This window comes from Cydia amplana, chromosome 4 (genome assembly GCF_948474715.1).
Source record: "Cydia amplana chromosome 4, ilCydAmpl1.1, whole genome shotgun sequence".
In the NCBI taxonomy this organism is placed as follows: Eukaryota; Metazoa; Arthropoda; class Insecta; order Lepidoptera; family Tortricidae; genus Cydia; species Cydia amplana.
In genome coordinates this window covers 13,647,633-13,668,303 of record NC_086072.1, presented here as the reverse complement: position 1 = coordinate 13,668,303, position 20,671 = coordinate 13,647,633, and the positions used below count along the sequence as shown (strand labels likewise).

Below are 20,671 nucleotides of genomic sequence, written 5' to 3'. Positions count from 1 at the left end.
AAAAACATCACTGTTTATTATAGTACAGTGTACAGTCAACATCAAATAGATAGTGACGATGACATAACGGCCCAAGCGGCTAAATAAATGGGAACATATCCTTATTTCTATGGTAATAAAGGTGTGTTACGATATTTTTCGTCATTATAGCCATCACTATATATTTGATGCTGACTGACGCGACTCTTTTTGAGATTGCTACTCAAAAAGATTGGCTTCCATAGTAAAAAAGCATCATTCAATAATTATTTTGTCTATACCGTCGTTTATATATTTTAGTTTTATTTAATACTATTTTAGTTTTAATGTTTTAAGTAGTTTTATTTTAATGTTAGTTTAGTTTTAATGTTTAGTTTATAGTTAGTTAAGTTAGTTTTAATGTTTTTTTTATATAGTATTTTAAGTAGAACTGTATTTTGTATCTTACAAAAATTAAAGTATTATGTACCTACGTTTTATTTATATAATTACAAATATATATTTACTTTGTCTATTATATTATTTTCTATTATATTAAATTATACTGAGTAAATACAAATAGCTACCGGTTGTATTACACTGATACTTAATGTAAATTTGTTTTTACAAAGTACAACGAAGGTCAATGTTAATTTGTTTGCTCGCAGAGCGCAAAAAGCGATCTAACTGATCGAGCTATTGTTTAATGAACGGTATAATTTAACTAAAAACAATGTTACTTAACCTATTTTTCCTGTTTCGAATGTTAAAATATCAGCGTACCTCACAGAGGGAGGAATCGCGTTGATGATGAATCATAATATTTTTAAATGTAGGTATTTATTTAAAACTTATATATTCAGATTCTTATATTTTAATAGCTGATTGAGAGATTTGTACTTATCTGAATATATAAAATAAAATATTTAACTGTATTTACACTCAAGTCTAGATTATAATAATAATGAATAACACACACGCAAATGATAATATGAAAACACATGAAATTACATAATTATTAATTTATCACTATAATTATAATATAAACGCATTATATTAAACGGGTTTCTCTTATCACCAACTAACATAAAATAAACAAACCACTTCAAGGGAAATACATTTTCATGACATTGACATTGTGACAATTACGATTAAACTGTAAATATTTCAGTAATCAGAAAGCAGAGTAGAGAGTGTAGAGCTGTAGAGGGGCGGAGCGGAGAGGCATCGTCGCCGGCGCAGCGAGCAGTGGCGAGCGGCGCGGCGGCGGCGGCGGCGGTGAGGCAGTGACGCAGCACCCGCGCCCGCGCGCCGCTTCAGCGCGGGAGTGCTCGTGTGCCGGCTCGGGCTCGACACCGAGCGCCGCACCTCATTGCAGCCGGCTCCCTCTTATAAAGCGGAGGCCCGCGACACCCGCGCGCGCAGTCACGACCCGACCACGCACCGTGCACTCCGACCTCCGCACGTGCATATTTATCCTTACTTACGTACGATATAGTGATTGCAGTGACAATGGCAGAACAGGAATGGGGATACACAGGCGAGAATGGTGAGTTTTGGCACTTTTGACTGTGTTTACGGACGAACAGGTTTTCGCAACCGGTTTGTTTACATCGCCGCACGTGACCCTTATAAACAAAACGTATAAGTAGTTTTTATTTTCTTATGGGTCTGAAGTATTTCTGTAAGCTCCTGATACTTATACATTTAAGACAACATTTTAAAAGATATTTAAATGAATACCTAATTAAGTAACATAAAACTGACATGTTTCTGCGGTTTATGAATGAGTTATCAATTTCGTTCCGTTGATGATACACCTGCTTATTTACATAACATAACACACAAGGCTACAACGTAAAGCTATTGTTTAGTTGTCTTATTGAAATAAAGAAATACTATAAATGTGGAAATTAACGCATAGTACCTACTTTAATTACCCAGAAAATGAAACCTAAATAGTTGGTTTGTGCACTGATCATAAAATTCGATAGCTTTATACAATAAAAATATCGACTACAGGTAGGTACATCAAAAGCCATTGATTATTTTTAGGGATGATCATCCCCTCTCATCGATCTGTTAATGCGAGGAAAATTTCATTAAGTATAACGAGTAGGTACCACTAAATGCCCTCCTCATTTATTTCGTTAATTTTCATTTTTTTTAGAAATTTAGAGTTTTTAATTTTTTCCCTGTACTTGTAGTGTGTGACGATATTTTATTACGTGCCAAATTTCATAGTTCTAGTAGGTCAACGGCAAGTACCAATTTTGATTCCCTTGAAAATGTCGAAATATATGTTTTTTGCGGCATTAACGGCCGTATCTTTTTTTTGCGTTAACTTAGAAGTTTGATTTTTTCACAGCTTCGAGGCATCATAATAAACGAGCATATAGTCTTAATTTCAACCTGATATCTCCACGCGTTCCGATATTAAGGGTCTTGACAGACAGACGGACGGACAGATGCACGGACGGCCAACAAAGTGATCCTATAGGGGTTCCGCTTTTTCCTTTTGAGGTACGGAACCCTAAAAAATGAGTACCTATGATGCTGCAATTTTGTTTCCAATTTATTTAAGGATATTCTAATTAGAGCATCATCACATCATTTGATTGATTTATCATGTCTCCTGCCTCTCTATGAGTAACCATTATAAATATTATAATCACAATAAATTTAACTGGTATAGAGGTATCCCTAATTACTGTGAAGGGCGTTATTACATAATAATACTCGCATTACGACTTTATAATTGAGTGATTAGTAAATTGCGAACACAGCAAAAGTAGTGCCAAATTAAGTGGTAGAGATTGCGTGCGGCGAACGTTGGCCTAGATCAGTCCGGTACGACGCCTTACCAACGAAACTTCTTCCATCGAACACTTTTTGTTCCGCTAATTTTTCATATTTTCACACTACGCGCAGCACGAACTGGTAGGCCCCAATCGCTGTAACTTGGAACTGTACATAATAAATTGAAAAATCGTGCTTAACGGTTTGCTTTTAACTCTTACTTAGCATATCTCAAATCTCTCGCCTGCGATTGGCGCTTTGCATTGTGCTGACAAGCAAAGATGATGCAATTCGTTAATAGAAAACGCCTACTTATCTAAAGTTAAATAATGAATGGAAATAGTCACGTGACTATCCAAGTCTGGACTCATCTGGACTTTTGGAGTGATGATACACTCTACAACTCAATGCGCGTGTCAGACCGCACGCGTGTCCTAATCCTGAATATCCTGATTTGTGTTCCTGACTCCTGTCCTGGGTATCCTAACCTATAAGGGCCACTTGCACCATCTCACTAACCCGGGGTTAAGAGGTTAAACCGTTAATCCAGTGTCAAATTGTACTGGTAACCATGTTAACTCCAGGTTTAACCGATTAACGCCGGGTTAGTGGAATGGCGCAAGTGGCGCTAATGCATGCAAAGAAGTTATTCTACCAACAACCAAGAGTTCCCAGTGTACTTCAGTTAAAGGCACTACCTACTAAAAAACTTTTTCACCACACCAACTGGTAAAGGCTCTCTTGATTGTTCAAAAACTGATAGCAAAGTTGGATTTTACATATTTACATGTGAGGCAAAGTAATCAAATGCAAACTTAGAGTTGTTTTCTTATATTTGCTGGTAGAATTGACTTTTAAATGATGAATGATAGGTAAATATTTAATAACATTCATTTGGATTTGATTTGATATCTTACAGTTAATATTTTCTTCGGGTTGGTGTGGTGGTGGTGAAAAATTATGAGTTTCATTCGTGTTTAACCCTCGTGCTTTGAAACCCTCGCAACGCTATAGATTCCATTTATCCAACCACTCGCTACGCCAAATCTTAGAAACACTACGCTCTGATACCTACGAAGCTAAGATATTCAGTACAGATAAGAAAGTTCTAAGCACTGATCGATGAGATAAACAATAAGTGCACACTTGAAACCCTTTATCTCCTAAAATGTATCAACATGAGACAAGGAAAGTTTAATCACCCAAGCCCATCACCGCTGAAGAATTCAGTTACGTTTGATTGCATTGTAAAATGCATCATACTTCTTTACCACGAACTACTTATAGATAAAAAGATAACATTATAAATCAACGTCTTCTCGTCTCAACTGATAAGTTGCGAAGAAATAAAAAATAAACATAAGTTTAGACATCCAAACGCAACTTAGAAATATAAGTACAGGGTGGGCCAAAAGGGTGTTGGCAGTTTGAAAATAGAATTTAAAAAAAACTTCAAATCGTACAACATTTTTACTACTACTACTACTTTTACTACTTTTAAAGACACAAAAGTTATGGAAATTTTATGACTCAAAATAATGTGTAGATTAGTGGCCCACCTGAGTTTCTTGGCGCCCATGAAGGCAAAGTCACAAATTCTGGATTTTTTTTCGAAATATTCCCCTCGGGGATATTGGCGATTTTCCGAAAAATTTTCCTTTGAGCTGCTCAAAATCTTTCGAATTTTTCTCAAAGACTACATATGTGAGATAATCCCACAGAAAAAAAATCATTCGGACCGACATCGGGGCTGCGTGGTGGCCATTTGTTATCATTCCTTTCAGAAATGAGATTAGAGCATCTGATTGGCAAAATGAAGTCGGTTATTCGCATCAATTGGTTTTAATTCATAAACAAACTGTATCTTTTAAACCTTAAGATGCAAATTATGCTTCAAAACTTGTCGCAATGTTGAATTTTTTATTATCCATAGCCCAAACTCTCTTACGCGTTGATTGTTGCGGATTTTGCCGAACTGAACGTCGAACTTGCTCCACAATGTCGGCCGTTCTCTCAGAGGCTGGACATCCGCCAGGCATTACTGCTATGGTCGAGCCGGTTGTTTAAACCATTATGATAAATTTGCGTATAACATTAACACTTGGAACCTCAAGTTAGTCTCGTAAATGGTATTCCTGTCGATACACCCATCGTGCAGTAATCACCGATTTAGGGTTTTGGTAAAAAGCTCATACACAAAATGCAGGCTCCGCTCCTGTGTACTGCTCTATGCCGATTAAATTTCCACGAAACGAGGCGTATAGCAACATACCCTCCCGCCGCACCCCGTCAAGCGGTTTCGAAAAATTCAAGATTAAAACTACCAACACCCTTTTGGCCCAACCTGTATATATTCACAAAATGTTCACAAATCGAAAATCAAACACTATATGGGTACTGTGTACCTAACAATTTACATACTTACGTATTAGACAGGAAGGAACGTAAACCACTCTAGGCTGGTTTCTGAAGCGTTCGCGCTGAAAACAGTGAAAACCTATGCGTGTCTAATGATTTGAAAAATACACCAATTGTCAACAACCTTGAAATGTATGTTAATTTTTATTCTTCCACAGACTATAATAATGACGTCGTCACGTCAACTTAAATCGTAGCTAATTATCGAAGTATTTTCAGCATTAAGCTCGTTGACCATCGTCAGACGTGGTAATTATTCTACTGAATACTTATTAAATTCGGTGATTTTGTTTCATTGCACTCATAATGAGTTCTTTATTATTTGTCATTTTAGTGTCGATTCGTGAACTAATTTGAAGAATTTTAATGAAGTTATTATACTTAAAACGTAAAATAAATAAAACCACACTTAAGTTAGGTAGGCAGGTAGCTCACCTGGGTCATTCTCTGAGAATATGTCTGTGGTTCCGTCTAATTGCTACGACTCTTTTCATATACATTTGTATGGGTCGTGGCAATTAAACCGCAGATTCGACATTTATGTTTTGAGAATGACCCACCTATTTAACTATGTAGCTAACAAAAACTTATATAAAAAAACGTACAAACGAATTGATAACATCCTCCTTTTGAGATTTGGAAGTCGGTTAAAAAGACGATGATGTCATAGTTTTTGTTTTGCTTTCCACCTTAATTCATTTAGGCTAAATTATAATCAATTGATGATTTACAAAGATTTACTGATGATACTGAGTTTTTTTTACAGATTATTACCTACCTACAGCAATATTAAGTTTTAATTAAGTACCTACCTATCCAAGGGCGTCGCCAGCCGATATTGTAAGTTACAATTTGTAACTATAATAACTTTACATAAAAGTCACACACACTGATAACACCTTCGCAAGAAATTTCATTATCACTGATTGGGCCTTTCATAGGGTCAATAAATTGTATATTAACAAAATGACGAAGGCGGCTCCCTAACAATTGTTTCATCTGGCCAAGAGACGGGCAATGAGGAATTATTACAACGCCGATAACCGGGCGTTTATTGCAATTACGCCGACGGCCGGAATCGCATTATGAAATTCTCATATCATTGTGCTATTATACCTAGCTCTACCACTTGGGAGAGTCGGGTTTATTTCCGCATCCTCACACACGGTATTTTTTTAAACGTCCACGTCTAAGATCGGTTTTAAATTCCCAGCAAGATGACTGGTTCTGTGCTAAAATGACAATCTGCTGCCGATTGGTAAAAATCATTATATTTACAAGAAATGTAGGCATATATTTGAGGTGCTATTGAAACAAAAAAATAATGTTCTATAAATAATATTCGCGTTTTTTATTGGACCAGTTATTTTGTAATTAATCGGGATCGAGCACATTAAAATTGGATAGTGATGCGTGAATCTGTGTATCAATTAACAAACTAAACGCACTGCATGTGCGTGTTTGAAAATAAAACGATAAAAGTATGTAATAAACATGGCTTATTACTAAAACAATGCCAATGTAAGAATTTAATTATAGTTATTAGGAATAATTACCGCTAAGTCAATCAATCTAAACCTATAGTTAAAGGAATCTTAGAACATTAAGCTACTCGTAGTTATAGTCGTTAGTCGTTTTTAATTGTGCAAAAAAAAACCTTTTTACTATTGTTCTTAAGAAAATGTTGTTCTCCTCATAGCTATTTATTGAGATAAGAATATACCTACGATAAAAGCTGAAAACAATCGTTTCAGTATTGTAAAACGTGTATTTCCGCTGTCCAAGCAATTTATTCTATTGTTGCCTCGATAGTTTAAATTACATTTGAACATCTCGAACGCAAATCATTGGTATAAAGTTGAAACTTATTAATTAATGATCAGTGATCGTTAATATTCCAGCAATTTTGGTGCAGCATTGTTGGTTAAAAGCATCTGTATGCCCTACTGTAGGTGGAATAGATAATTAGGGTTAATAACAGTAATATTAACCTTAACCAATCCTCTCCCTAGCAAAAAAAGTGGCCAAGTGCGAGTCGGACTCGCCCATGCAGGGTTCCGTATTTAGGGGATTTATGACGTATTAAAAAAAAACTACTTACTAGATCTCGTTCAAACCAATTTTCGGTGGAAGTTAGAAGGTAATGTACATCATATATATTTTTTAGTTTTATCATTCTCTTATTTTAGAAGTTACAGGGGGGGGGGGGACACATTTTACCACTTTGGAAGTGTCTCTCGCGCAAACTATTCAGTTTTGAAAAAAAAAATATATTAGAAACCTCAATATCATTTTTGAAGACCTATCTATCCATAGATACACCCCACACGTATTGGTTTGATGAAAAAAAAAAAATTAAGTTTCAGTTCTAAGTACCTAAGGGAAACCCCCAAAATTTATTGTTTTCTATTTTTGTGTGAAAATCTTAATGCGGTTCACAGAATACAAGATATACTTACCAAGTTTCAACAATAGTTCTTATAGTTTCGGAAAAAAGTGGCTGTGACATACGGACGGACGGACAGACAGACGGACAGACAGACAGACAGACATGACGAATCCATAAGGATTCCGTTTTTTGCCATTTGGCTACGGAACCCTAAAAATTGAAGAAAATCCTTTATTTTTACTATGCTGCACCAAAATTGCTGGAAAATTAACGATCACTGTTAATGATAAAAATGGACAGGTACTTATTTATTAGTTAGGAACGGTTTTTCATCAAGTTTTTATTTTTATTATTCATCAACTAAAAAAGCTGTAGATCGTATTATGTTATCGTTGTACAAATAAAAAGTCTGACGTTCGAGATACATGTATAACACCAAAAAGCCCTAAGAATCTGTGTACCTGTACTTACTTCAGTAAACTGTACAATTATTTACTAGGTAGGAGTCATTAGGCAAACAAATAGCTAGTCGCCGTTCAGCCAAACTCGTGACTATTTGCTAACAAAGAAAGCATGCCTTTTCTAATCCATCTTATCTAATCATAGCTTTATATTAATAAAACATCCAATCTATTGTCTGCGTGAGACGCCATTACCAAAGTACCTTACAGTGTTCAATGGAATAACATAAATATGTAATATTTCGATCGTCTGGAGGAGACCGAAATGTATTAGGCATTATTAGACACTAAATTGTTCTTGTTTTAGTATCGAATGTGTCGATGATTAAGTAGACGCGTTTCGAAATAATTACGACTGCCGGGAAATAGGTAAGAATGCAATGGTTAGTCAGGGCCAGATACGCTTCCGTATATAACATTCGGCTTGTGATGGCTTCGGACATGAGCGAGGATTGTTTTTTAATGAAACATCGATAAAAGCTGACTTTTTTAAAAACCAAACATGTTTGAAATTTAATAAAAAATGTGTCCGATTTCTGATTTCGAACCTATATTATGGTACATGGTATTTAATTTTGGCCTGTGTCCCCGCCTATTGCCCCTCTCTCCATCAAAATTATTATTTATTTGGTTCTTAGAAGCAAAATTATTTTAGATAACTCCTTCAATTGTACCACTTGCTTAACTACGTTGGGCGGGATATCTTACCACTGTCAGTTAAACAAAAGTGACGTCAAGAATGCATCTGTAATCTTGCATATTAAGTAGGCAGAGATGGTCGAGTGTGTTTCGATGTCAATAGGGTTATGTAGCTACCTACGTATTGTTTGCGTGTAGATAATAAAGGGTTATTAAGTCTAGTAGTATATTGGCTACGGTAATGACTAATGACATCTCTAACCAGGAGCGACTCCGCCTTGCACCCGGGCTCTGCGAGAATGCTTCCTCACCATGCGATTACATGAGACGACCTTACTTGTTGGTCGGTGTTCAACACTGTTAACTATACAATTACATACCCGCTATGTTCAACGACACACCTAGTGCATGACAATAGTGAGAAAAACACAGTTATAAATATATCTCCACTTCGAATAGGAAGTCAATTAAAATGATATAAATGTTTCCGGTATTAGTAAATGTTAAAAGGTAGCTTAAAATTGAAATCATTTTAATGGTTTCGAATGCGTCAATAAATATGACAATGAGAATAATTAAAAAATATACATTTGTATATACATATGAGAGTGTAGCAATAACAAATCGCTGGTAGAACTTAAAGTGGAGTCCAGACGAGACAAATTTTCGCCAATCTGAACCGTCAATTCGTCAATCCGTGCGGACGCAAACGCCAATTTGATTCCCCGATCAAATCAGCAGGTGCGGACACAAAAATGCCAATTTTCGAAGTTATAGTACATATCTATGGAATGCAAATTGGTGATTAAATTGTGTATCACTCCGATCACTGCGTGTCGTAGAACTCGTAGAGGAGTCGACCTCGCCCCCGACAGCGCCGCGCCGCCCGCGACTCGCCGTACCCGCGTTCAATGCAGACTTGAACGTTAACTTCACAGTATTCATATAAATAAAATAACATCATAGTCTATTTCGAAATGTCCGAAAGTAAAATCTCACATGATTTCTGGACGACCCCTAAGCATGTTTTGCACTTTTGGTGCTAATTAAGATGTACAAAATTTTGTCAGATCAGATAAGATAAGATAATCTTTAAGGGTACAATACAGGTAGGTACACGCCGGATACAATTTGTACAATATACAAAATACACATTTTAGACATAAGTAGTATAGTATAATGTCCTCGATTCATAATAGGAGAAAATTAAATAAAGATACACAATTACAATTACCTATATTAAATTACATAGTCATTTCAGCGCAAAGGTAGGCAGCGCAGCTTTTGGGTTTATGCTGCATGTATTATCGCGATTTTAAAATGGATAAGCAAAAACAGGTTGGTTCCCTAAAAGGACAGCCGCGCCTTGAAGCTGTATTGGAGGACTTAAAGAAAGACTGATAAATAAAATCTGGGCGAATTAAGCAAGGTCGAGGTCGCACAGCAATGCAGCCGCCCGCTGTAGACGCTATTTGTTGACTATTGTGGCCATTAGTACATTATCAATTATTACAATTATCAATAACACCATAAAATTATGCAGTCATTGTAGGATAATTAAATTATATCTTCTGTATTAAATTAACAGTCAACAATACATAAGGGCAATGCCATCCGAGTGGGTATAAACTCATTTGCATAATACATATAAACAGTAACTAATAAGGAACCAAAAATGAAGGACCCAAGAGTAAACAGCGCGATGAACTTAATCCGAAAATAAACGCAGCTCGCCTTGCAAATAAAACGGGAAGGATGCATTTTTGATTACCTAAATAAAATCAACACATTTATCAAATTGAACACGATGTTGATATTCGTAGGTACAACAATCAAGTTTTAAATGAACTACTTACATCAATTTGTAGTCAATGGATGATAAAGTAGTTCGAGTATGATTTGAATAGAGTGCACGTGTGATTTATAATATAGAAGGTCGGTCCAGATCCAGAGCGCCAGATACTGGTTGGCGTAGTTAGTAGTGCAGTACACTGAACCTTCAATTGACTAAAATTACTGGTTCCCAACAAGCATGGCAATATTGGTTCAATACTGTTTTTAGCTTCTGCTATTTATATTGCGAACATCCGGTACCGAAGTGGCCTCAATTGCTAAATTACCGCATATATTTTCATCAACACCCACAATTCATTGAAGTGCTAAATCAGAATCGATCAGTATCTCATGTTTTCTCTGCTAAATACTTAGGTTAGTCGCGCTCATTGATGATAAGTATGACGTTAACGTCTATCAAAAGATTTATGACGAAGTTCAATCAAACCAATAATTCACACATCTGGTATTTTCCCGATTGTCAGCGGTCGACTGATATTTAGATAAACAGAGAGTTGATGGCTTGTGTTCTTTTTTATCGCCTTAAAATTAGCACATCATTAGATTACATGTAGGTGGGTATTAAGTATACTCCAAACCTATTTGCAAACGTACATGTCACTACTTTTAATACCAGAAATAATATATATTAGATTTGACCCGTTGTCCTAGTTTTTGCCCCAGGAACAGTAATAAGGCGCTATTTAAAGTAGTTCAAAATAGGTAATGATTTGACATAATGATAAGTATTCAGATATACAAGTGCGTAGGCTTGAAAAAATATTCGCTGCCTGCTGATTCATTGAAAATTGTCTCAATGTCATGAACAGCGTGTGGAAGAGCATGCACAAAAACATTTTTGGAGTTATGTGAGGGGATTTAGTTTTTCACGATAAGTAAGCGATGTAAAGGGCCTAATAAAATTATATCCGTTCGGTTACTAATACTTAGTTTTGCATTATTATGCAGATTGCAGAATAGATTTTCGTGGACATACATATTTACATTGTTCGTGGAATCTGTAATGTAAGTCAGGTATGACTATTTAAAAATACACTTAGTACCTATCAAATAAATTAACTTTAATTGGATTGTTTTGTAACACGGTAATGTGACTTAAACCGTTGGTTTACAGGTATCAATATTAAATTTCTACTTAGGGTAGAAAAACAGTATGTTATTCGTAGAAAACCGTTAGTTAAAAATGTAGAGCCGTAATTACATTTTTCTTGTTGACGACTTTTGCAGCGATTATGTTATGTAAGCCAACGATTTTGATTTTCAGTGTTTGTTGGGCAGACAATAACGTGTCTAGGTTTTATATCATGTTGCGAATAAAGTTCAAGAATAGCACTTTATATAGCATCTAACATTTCGAGCTTTTAGTAAAACTAAAACCATCGTTTAAATCTCCATAACGCCGAGCTTTTCGTTTAATCTTACTCTACCAACTGGTGAGTAGCGACCATCTGGCGAACAATCCAGACTAATGAAAATAAAAAGAATAATAGCCTTATTTTACGATTCCTTATTTTTATGAGAAATTACTGCATTCTCATACCTAAGTGTATATTGTTTTGACGCTCTATTTATTTGTTCACACTTGCGCACTGTTTACAGTCGAGCGGAATAGTGACGTGAATAAAAAGCATAGCCTTTAATTTTCTGTAATCAGGAAGTTGTAATTTAAGAGTTAGCATTATAAAAATGTTTCTCCTCGCTGTCTCATCTCTCCACGCCGCGGGCGCCGATAAGATAAGGCGCGGACGCATGCCATGACAGTGTCACGCTGCCGGCAGCCACTCGAGTGAAAACGGTCACAGTTTGGTGACAGAGGCCTTCACACGCGATTTGCCATTCGGCTTCCGAGTCCAAAGTGTCCAAACCAAGTTAAAAGTCCAAACCAGTCATTTGATTATTGGTTGGATAAACTAGAAACTTTTGAATCAACGTCAGAAGCACCAGAAGTTTCTCATAAAAGTCATAAATACGCCAAAAATTTATACCTACTTACTGTACAATAGATCAAAAACCTTTATTTTCTCGATTAAAAAAATCCCTGTGCTGGACGAGAGTCGAACTCGTAACTACAACGCTCGCCAATAAATACCAACTGAGCTACCGAGATTTTTTAATCTGCAGCGGAAACGGGCTATTTAACTAAAATATTTGGAACATTTTAATAACCATTTCATTCTATGTAGGTACTTACAATCACAAAAAGGAATGCTCTTTATTGGGCAAATTTTATAAACCACCTGTATTTGCATTACCGCTACAGTTAAAAGTACATAGTTAATGATACAAAAATCAGTCAAGTAAGTACTATTAATACAAATATTTTAATGTAGTTTGCAATAAATCGATTAAATGCTAATGGCTGATCGCATTTAGGTACCCTTCACTTACTTTATCCTTCACCTACTGAGAACATTTTATCTCTCCACTCGTATAATATTGCGCTTGTGCATGTATGTAAACTGCCGAATGAGATACGAATTCATTATTAAACTAGGTACATATGAATTTTTACTCGTCTTTTAATAATCTGATAGTGTTATTTTACATACTTACACCCGAAGGAACATCTAAAATCTATCAAACGGGGACCGGGGACTTAGCCTTTAGATAACTTCAAAACTACGAAGGCCAAACAAACCAGCTTATATGTTAACCAATTGGTTAAGAGCAACGCACGGATTGCGGAGGTTGCGGGTTCAAGTCCTGCCGGAAGCGTAACTTTTTCAATTTTTCCTTTAATATAAAATTTGGAGTAACGCTCGCAGACGTATATACTTGTTAAAAATTGATTCAGCTTATAAATATGTATCTATCAAACTCATTTTAAATAAGTGTTTAAATGTGACAGACTCCGAAGGCGTCCCTCGCTAGGGGAGTCATAACTCATATCGCAATGCTGGGCTCCTGCGCTGCGCCCATCCCGTTTCACACGGTGATATCGATCTAAGTGATGCATCCTATCCCCAGGGCCCTCGACGTGGACAGAGAAGTTCCCGGAGGCGCGGGGCGCGCGGCAGAGCCCCGTGGACATCGACACCTCGCTGGCCAGCAGCGGCGGCAGCGCCCCGCCACTGGCCTGGCGGTACTCCGTCAACCATACGCGCTCCGTCCTCAATCCGGGGTACTGCTGGAGGGTAGATGAGAATGGATTCGATTCGGGTAAGGGACTAATTAAGAACGTCACACGAATAACGTTGTCATATTCAGATTGCATGAAGGGATCTTAATGTGCAGACAATTTTCCATAATGGCGCTTATGGATTTACCATTGTGTAGAACCCATGAAAACTTATTTCGTAGAGAACGTTAGATTGCATAGTTTATTTTTATGCTTTTTTAGGACGGAACGAAGTAGTTAAGTACCTATCTGTGGTTAAGTTTTCCAGATATAAATTATATAGGTTGGGACGGTAAACTGGTACTTGCCTACCTTAATTACTACTTACTTGGTGATGTAGTCATTTCAACAATATAGCTCAAAGAAATCTTGCTTCGAGTATTTATCTTCACTTGTCGCGACATTAGCACATTTTCAAGCATAGTTTGTCTACAATTAATGAAATTCTAATACTTACTCTTTTTTTAAATCAACATCTATATTTACCCACAAAGAAGATCTTACGGACGTGTGTAAGATGCCTACAAATACAAACTATTAAAACGTAGTATTTTTAAATGTTTGTAAATATTTAGGTAGTTTTTACTACTTACTTGCTCAATTCGATCGTAAGTAGGTAAATAGTTACTTGCGTTTGTTGTGGTGAATCTTGATCTTCAAAGTCTAAGCCTAGCATTTGTATACATGCTTATCATCTGTGCATAACTAAAACTTATCAAGTTATCATAATGGTTTCGTACGTTTGTACTTTGAATTTTAAATAAGTCAGGTGCATTAAACGCAGGTAATTTGAATTTCCATCGCGCGGTCCGTCCCCAAAGTCGCAGAAATGGTGACTCACCTCTACTTGCCGGATGGTCGCTCTGACTCTGATTCAATACAAGTTCTCTACGGCTCTGCCTGCGAATGAGTCTAATTGTCCAGGTATCATTGTATTTTCAAAAGACGAGTAATATTTGTACAAATTATTATTTATATATTATTATTACATTAATTAATGCAACCAAGGGCAACTGTGATGCTTTCTTGGTTATTATAGATGACAATTAATATAATGCCAATTAGTTATTCCAACTTTTTCAAGCTGTCAGCATTGCATAGGACATACTTATGCAATAAATTACTTAGATACATTGCGAAACTACATAATGGTAAGATAAATGGTCTGAGGTCTAATGAATGTCACCGACTTCATTTTCATTTTTTGCTGTCGAAAACAAATTAGGTTATTTACGCATCACCACGGACGCACGGTTATTTATATTTAGGGTGTTGCAAATCACGAAAGAAACTTTTATTAATGAGATATGCTGATTATAACTATCTCTATTCCAGAACTCCGCGGCGGTCCGCTCGGCAATGACGTCTACAAGCTGGAGCAGTGGCATTGCCACTGGGGCGCCAAGAACGGCGTGGGCTCGGAGCACACGGTGGACGGACGCTCCTTCTCCGGCGAGCTGCATTTAGTGCACTGGAACACCACCAAGTACAACAGCTTCACCGAGGCCGCTGGACAGGCTGACGGACTCGCTGTGCTTGGCGTGCTCTTGATGGTAATTTAATCTATTATTTATTGATACTGCCTGGCATAACTAACGACGCAGTAATTCATTAGATATAACGCGATTCTTGTACATGTATATGTAAACAGTAATCAAAGTGTGCTTTATTTTGTATTGAATGATTTCGATTATTGAGATGATATCCTGGGCTTACTCGTATTTAGGATGCAACCGGAAAAAGGCTATGATGAGGACGAGACCTATGAATTATCTCCCGAGGCCCAATAATCACGATCCGCCGCAACGACGACACGGATGATAATTTTCGGCGGCGTTTTTATTTGTCCAGTAATTTGATTTGAGCGATTTGGCGTGCATATCGAATTACCAGTTTTTGTATTTGAAGAGTTGAATATTTATGACAAATATGTTACTTAGGTACATACTTGAATGGTTGGGTCGAGTATAATATGTATTTTTTCCACCTACACCTACTACGTGAGTCGTTGATTGGCCACATTACGCGAACCGAATGCTGCGTTGATTGAAATTTCCGTTATATCTACAATCTGCACACGTACCTACACTTACATATCCCGTAAAAATGTTAGTTCAGCGGTTAGTTCTGTCGATTTAATTTTAGCTGTTTGCTAAAAAATAAAAATAAATTGCGGTGTATTTTTTGTTTTTGCGGGTAAAATTCTTGTAATGGAGGCTAAGACTCATTTTGGGTCATCGCGTCAAACTTGTGAGTGTTTGCTAAAAAAAAATGTTCTTATATAGGTACTTATAATTTATTCAGCTATCTATCCACAGCGAATGACACTAACACTTGATCATTCGCGCACTCTCCGTTTTAATATTACATAAGGCGCGTTATCGTATTGTTTACATTAAAATTACTCATTCTTCAGAATTATCTTTACACATTTTTAAGGTATTACTCGTACTTTTTAAATAATGAGTACAGTTTAGAAAGAGAAGACGGCAACTAACAACTCAGAGAATGGCGCGCCGCTTCCGTTCAAAACTTTCACCATTGCGCGTTGTTGGACTAACTATGTGCTCTATTGCAAAAATGCGTAACTGTATACTTATTTTTAAACTACATAATTGCAAACTAATAATGTATGGTATCTGATCATACAATATAGGCACTTGCATCGGCGCCCTTTATGATTAATATGGTTCTGCATGATGGTCTTCTGTAGAGCTTCGGTATTTACCATATAGCTACTCGTACCTACTTAACTCTCTAATCAGTTAGGCTACTACCTACTCTCCCATCATTAGCGAAATAACCTTCCGTTGTGTCCTATCTTATACACTTTATACTATGTTAGAAAATCTTCATACGCATTATTATGTTACATTGATCTTGTTATACAGCAGGCTTCCATCTACTAAGCCTTTAGCGTTGTGCAAATGAACAGAAAAACGTAAATAGATTAGATACGGCGCTGAAGCCTCTCAGGCAACGCTCAATCCTTTTGTAGGGACACGCAACTTCATTATTTACTGTATTTACTGCCTGAGAGTGAATTACGCATAGAAGTAGGTCGTCTGGCCTTTTATTATTGGCATGTCTAATTAAGTAGGTACTTAAAATGTATAATGAGTCGTATTGCAGTCTATTTCGAACTTAGACCTAAATCACATGATATCGATGTGGTCGTAATTAGTTAGAAGGACATATTTACATTTTGGAGAATTATTTTCTTATGACCTACCAGAAAAAAGCCGAAGGCCTCAGATACCACCAGTTTCCACTCATACCAATCGTCACTCGTCGTTTTGTGAAAAACGGGCAACTACGGATCCCTACACTGAGCAGGCTCTGCATGTGTACCCTAGGTCAGTTTTTATTCGTTCTGTGAAGTTACCTGTTAGAATACAAGATCAAGGTCTATCTAAGAAACTGTATCTTATCACTTGGCATTCCTGCGTCGGTGTGATGTCAATAATTTCCTTTACATTATAATATCCAATAATGAATAACAAACTCACACAAACGGCGGCTCTGGGTCGAAATCTGAATACAAAGACATTACATATCTGAATAAGATTTGCATCACAATACGTACGTGTGTATGAATAAGTGCACATAAATAAATATGAAGAGATGAACACATACATGAAATTTACGTAAAAACTCATATTGGTTGTGCAATTAATTACTTACCCACACTACATGTGTCTATCAAAATACTTGTTTGAGGCTTTTTTCGTCAACCGAGTGTTCTTCGAAATAAGTAGGTATAGGTACACGTCATCATCATGATGGATAGTCACAATACTGGATTTACCCGATTTCTATTTACAGCACGATCCTAGTAGGGTCCAAGGTAAAAATTGTTAAGACAAAGGCGAGACGAAAATAGGTACTTAAAAACAATTGGTCGGACATGCAGCTGTAATAAAATGTGAAAAAATCCTGTTGCACTGATAGCGATTTATCTTTACCATTTTTGGCGCCTCCTCGTCTTAAGTAGTAGTTTCACCCACGACTGCACCAAACCCGTCTCAACTGACTGACTCGCCAAATAAAATAGCAGTTAAGATTATACACTTGCTTAAGAAAATCAACTCGAAACTTCGACGTCCCTGCTTGATATTCATAATATTTATCACTACATATTAGGTAAGCCGAACACTTTCATTATCTTAAGAGCTTCGAATTGGAAATTGATGATAATCCTAAAGCTACGGCTCGATGCACAAAAAACTAATTTATCGACCAACACTAAATATCCGTGTACAAACTTGGTCAAATAGGTCAAAAAGACTACTCTTAGTAGCAGTTAATTCCTCTTTTACCTAACGTAACACGCACCTAATCCTTTACAGGTCGGCAGAAAGCACCCCGAACTAGACAAGGTGGTACGTCTCCTCCCTTTCATCCGACACAAGGGTGACAAGGTGACGATGTCGGACCCGCTGGACCCGGCGCAGCTGCTGCCCGCGCGCGCCGCCTACTGGACGTACCCCGGCTCGCTCACCACGCCGCCATGCACAGAGTGCGTCACCTGGATCCTGTTTAAGGAGCCCGTTGAGGTGTCCGCTGAACAGGTAAACCTATAATTTTTTATTGACAGGTTCTTGAACGTGATATAGTCGTGAGGGGTCACGATCAACCGTCAATAAGCGAAGTACCTAGTTAGATATAAAACTTTGGAACTGCTAAGCACTTTCCCGGTTGTCACCATGTACTTTGACAACTGGACGCCTTTTATTGGGTCTGGGAGGCCAAAAACACTATCAAAACAAACTACAAACAAACGATAAAAAGGCACTTTCTTTGCTCTCTCCCGTTTTTGGTCATCTAAGAAGGTCTATAAATCTTCAAAAAAACTACTGTACCTACCTTCAACTTTAAAAAATTGCCTACATAAACTTGATGTGACTTTAAACATATAATTTTTAGAATTATATAAGTACTAGCTATGACAGAAACAGGTAGTATTAAGCTATCGAGATCACGTACAGTCATTATAAATAATTGAGCATGGAGCATGGAGCATGGTTACGCGGTATATAGCAGTATAAGCATCACCTATATCTGTATCATTGCTTTACCTCTAGGCACAAATAATAGACATTTCCTATGTAAATAACTAGGAACAGTAGGAACATCATAATCCGTGAACTGGTCATGTTACACATTTTCTTTAAGTAGAGAAGTACCTTTAAATATTTATTTTTTATATGAACTGCTGATCGATCACGAGCACAACCAGTCTATTTATTAATTTAAAAAAAAACGACTACCTACTTAAGTTAGGTCCAGTACGGATATGATGGTCGTTCTTGTCTACGTGACAGCGTGATAAAACGGTGTCCGTCACTTTCTTTCCCACGGTGTTAAACAGTGACAGTTATTTTATCACGTGGATAAAGATGGATAAAGCTATCCATAATACGCTGGCTGGAATAAGTAACATCATCTTCGAAAGAAAAAGAAGCACATCAGGGACTGTATGAAGACTACACGCAATTAAACATTTCATTGCGAACTTTACGGATGCTATAAATGCTCCAGTTGGAAAATCAACTTTTACATTAAACGGTAGTGTTATGTCAAACAAGTTCCTTGGATAAATTCAGTCAGCTGTCGAGCCGCTTGCGGCGCCTACCGGTCCCTGTGTGTTTGTTTACCTGTTTACCTACCGATGTTCACGGCCTACATTCTTTACTTTCGAAATCGTTAAGATAAGCGTGGCGTAGCCTCTTATCACGTAACACGTAAATGTGACGTTTTAAACTCTACCAAGTGCCAACAAATCTGTTTTGACCACACGCTCAACTAAATATCAACAATCAAGATAGGCATAGGTAGGTAGGTATGATAATTGATAATTTTTATGATTTTTGCATTTAGGAACAGTCGCCATCAGATATATCTCTGTTATCAAGGCGTTAGAGTGCGTGTTCAGATATTTTGACCACATAAGATATATCGGCCGCTCCGATATATCTTATGTGGTCCATGGGCCATGTCGACTGTATCTCTTCCTAAAGATCTAAGCTAAAACTACCAAAGACTATCTATGGAGAATGGTTGTTTGGTTTCAGTTGGCTCTGATGCGGAAATTACGGTGCGGCGAGGCCTCGAGCGGAGAAGAATCCATGGAGTTACTCCACAACTTCAGACCGACGCTGCCGCTGGGCAACCGCGAGCTGCGCGACTATGGCGGCAACTAGCACCGGGCCCCGAGCCACCCCACTGTCTGCACGGACAGCTAGCGCTGCAACTCACGAGCTTCGCCTATAGTTGCCGCAGTCCCAACGGACGACCGCGGATATATTGTCATTCTTTCACTCTTGAATTATCATGTACAAGTGCGAAAGAACATTTAGTTACAACGTCGAACGGCAGCTACCTAGTACCGCGGCGGTTGGTAGATACCAGCAGTGCCATGCCCGCGAGATGCGGGATGCACTAGAGTTCCTAGTTGCACACAAGTATTTTATACCGTTGTATTATTATTAGTCGCCTCAGGTACTTACAGGGTGTTTTGTCCGCTCAGTGATGACGGATTATATATGAGCGGGTCGAAGGTTAAAACGATAAGTGGAAATTATATTATGAACATTCAAGTGCCTTTAGGCTATCAGTTGTAATCTTAACAAAATAATTGTAAGTCGTTTTAGAATTCTCATTTTATGTAAGATTGATTTGTTTGTAATTGGCCTTTCTTAGAAGGAAAACGCTTGGTTAGCGCAATTAACCGGTATATTCTATAAATTATATTATTTTATGTATTTAGTATACCCTTATTACCAAGCCTTGCCCTTACCTAAGGAAGGGTAAGTCAAATGGGGTAACAAGGGGACAAAACGATAAGGGGTAAAGGGAAACAAAGGAAATACTGCCAAATTATATGAATGCAGCATGTTTTCTATAGTCTATCAAGCTGTTGTCAAGTCATTTCCGTCAGTAGAAAAAAGCGACAACTTTAAAAGTTGTCGTCCCATAGAACATTTGAATTTCGCGCCTAATTCTACTGACAAAGTTGTATGACCGGCTATATCT

At 37.3% G+C, this 20,671-nt stretch overlaps 1 protein-coding gene across 1 annotated transcript; it reads left to right on the top strand.

Moving 5' to 3' along the window:
• The first annotated feature begins 1,195 nt into the window (after positions 1 to 1,195).
• LOC134647258 (carbonic anhydrase 1) lies at positions 1,196 to 20,410 on the top strand. The gene is made up of 5 exons (XM_063501533.1): positions 1,196 to 1,507; positions 13,486 to 13,677; positions 14,972 to 15,189; positions 17,986 to 18,207; positions 19,711 to 20,410. The coding sequence occupies exons 1-5, from the start codon at positions 1,471 to 1,473 to the stop codon at positions 19,837 to 19,839; spliced, it is 798 nt and encodes a 265-aa protein (XP_063357603.1). The 5' UTR covers positions 1,196 to 1,470; the 3' UTR covers positions 19,840 to 20,410.
• Positions 20,411 to 20,671: the final 261 nt, after the last annotated feature.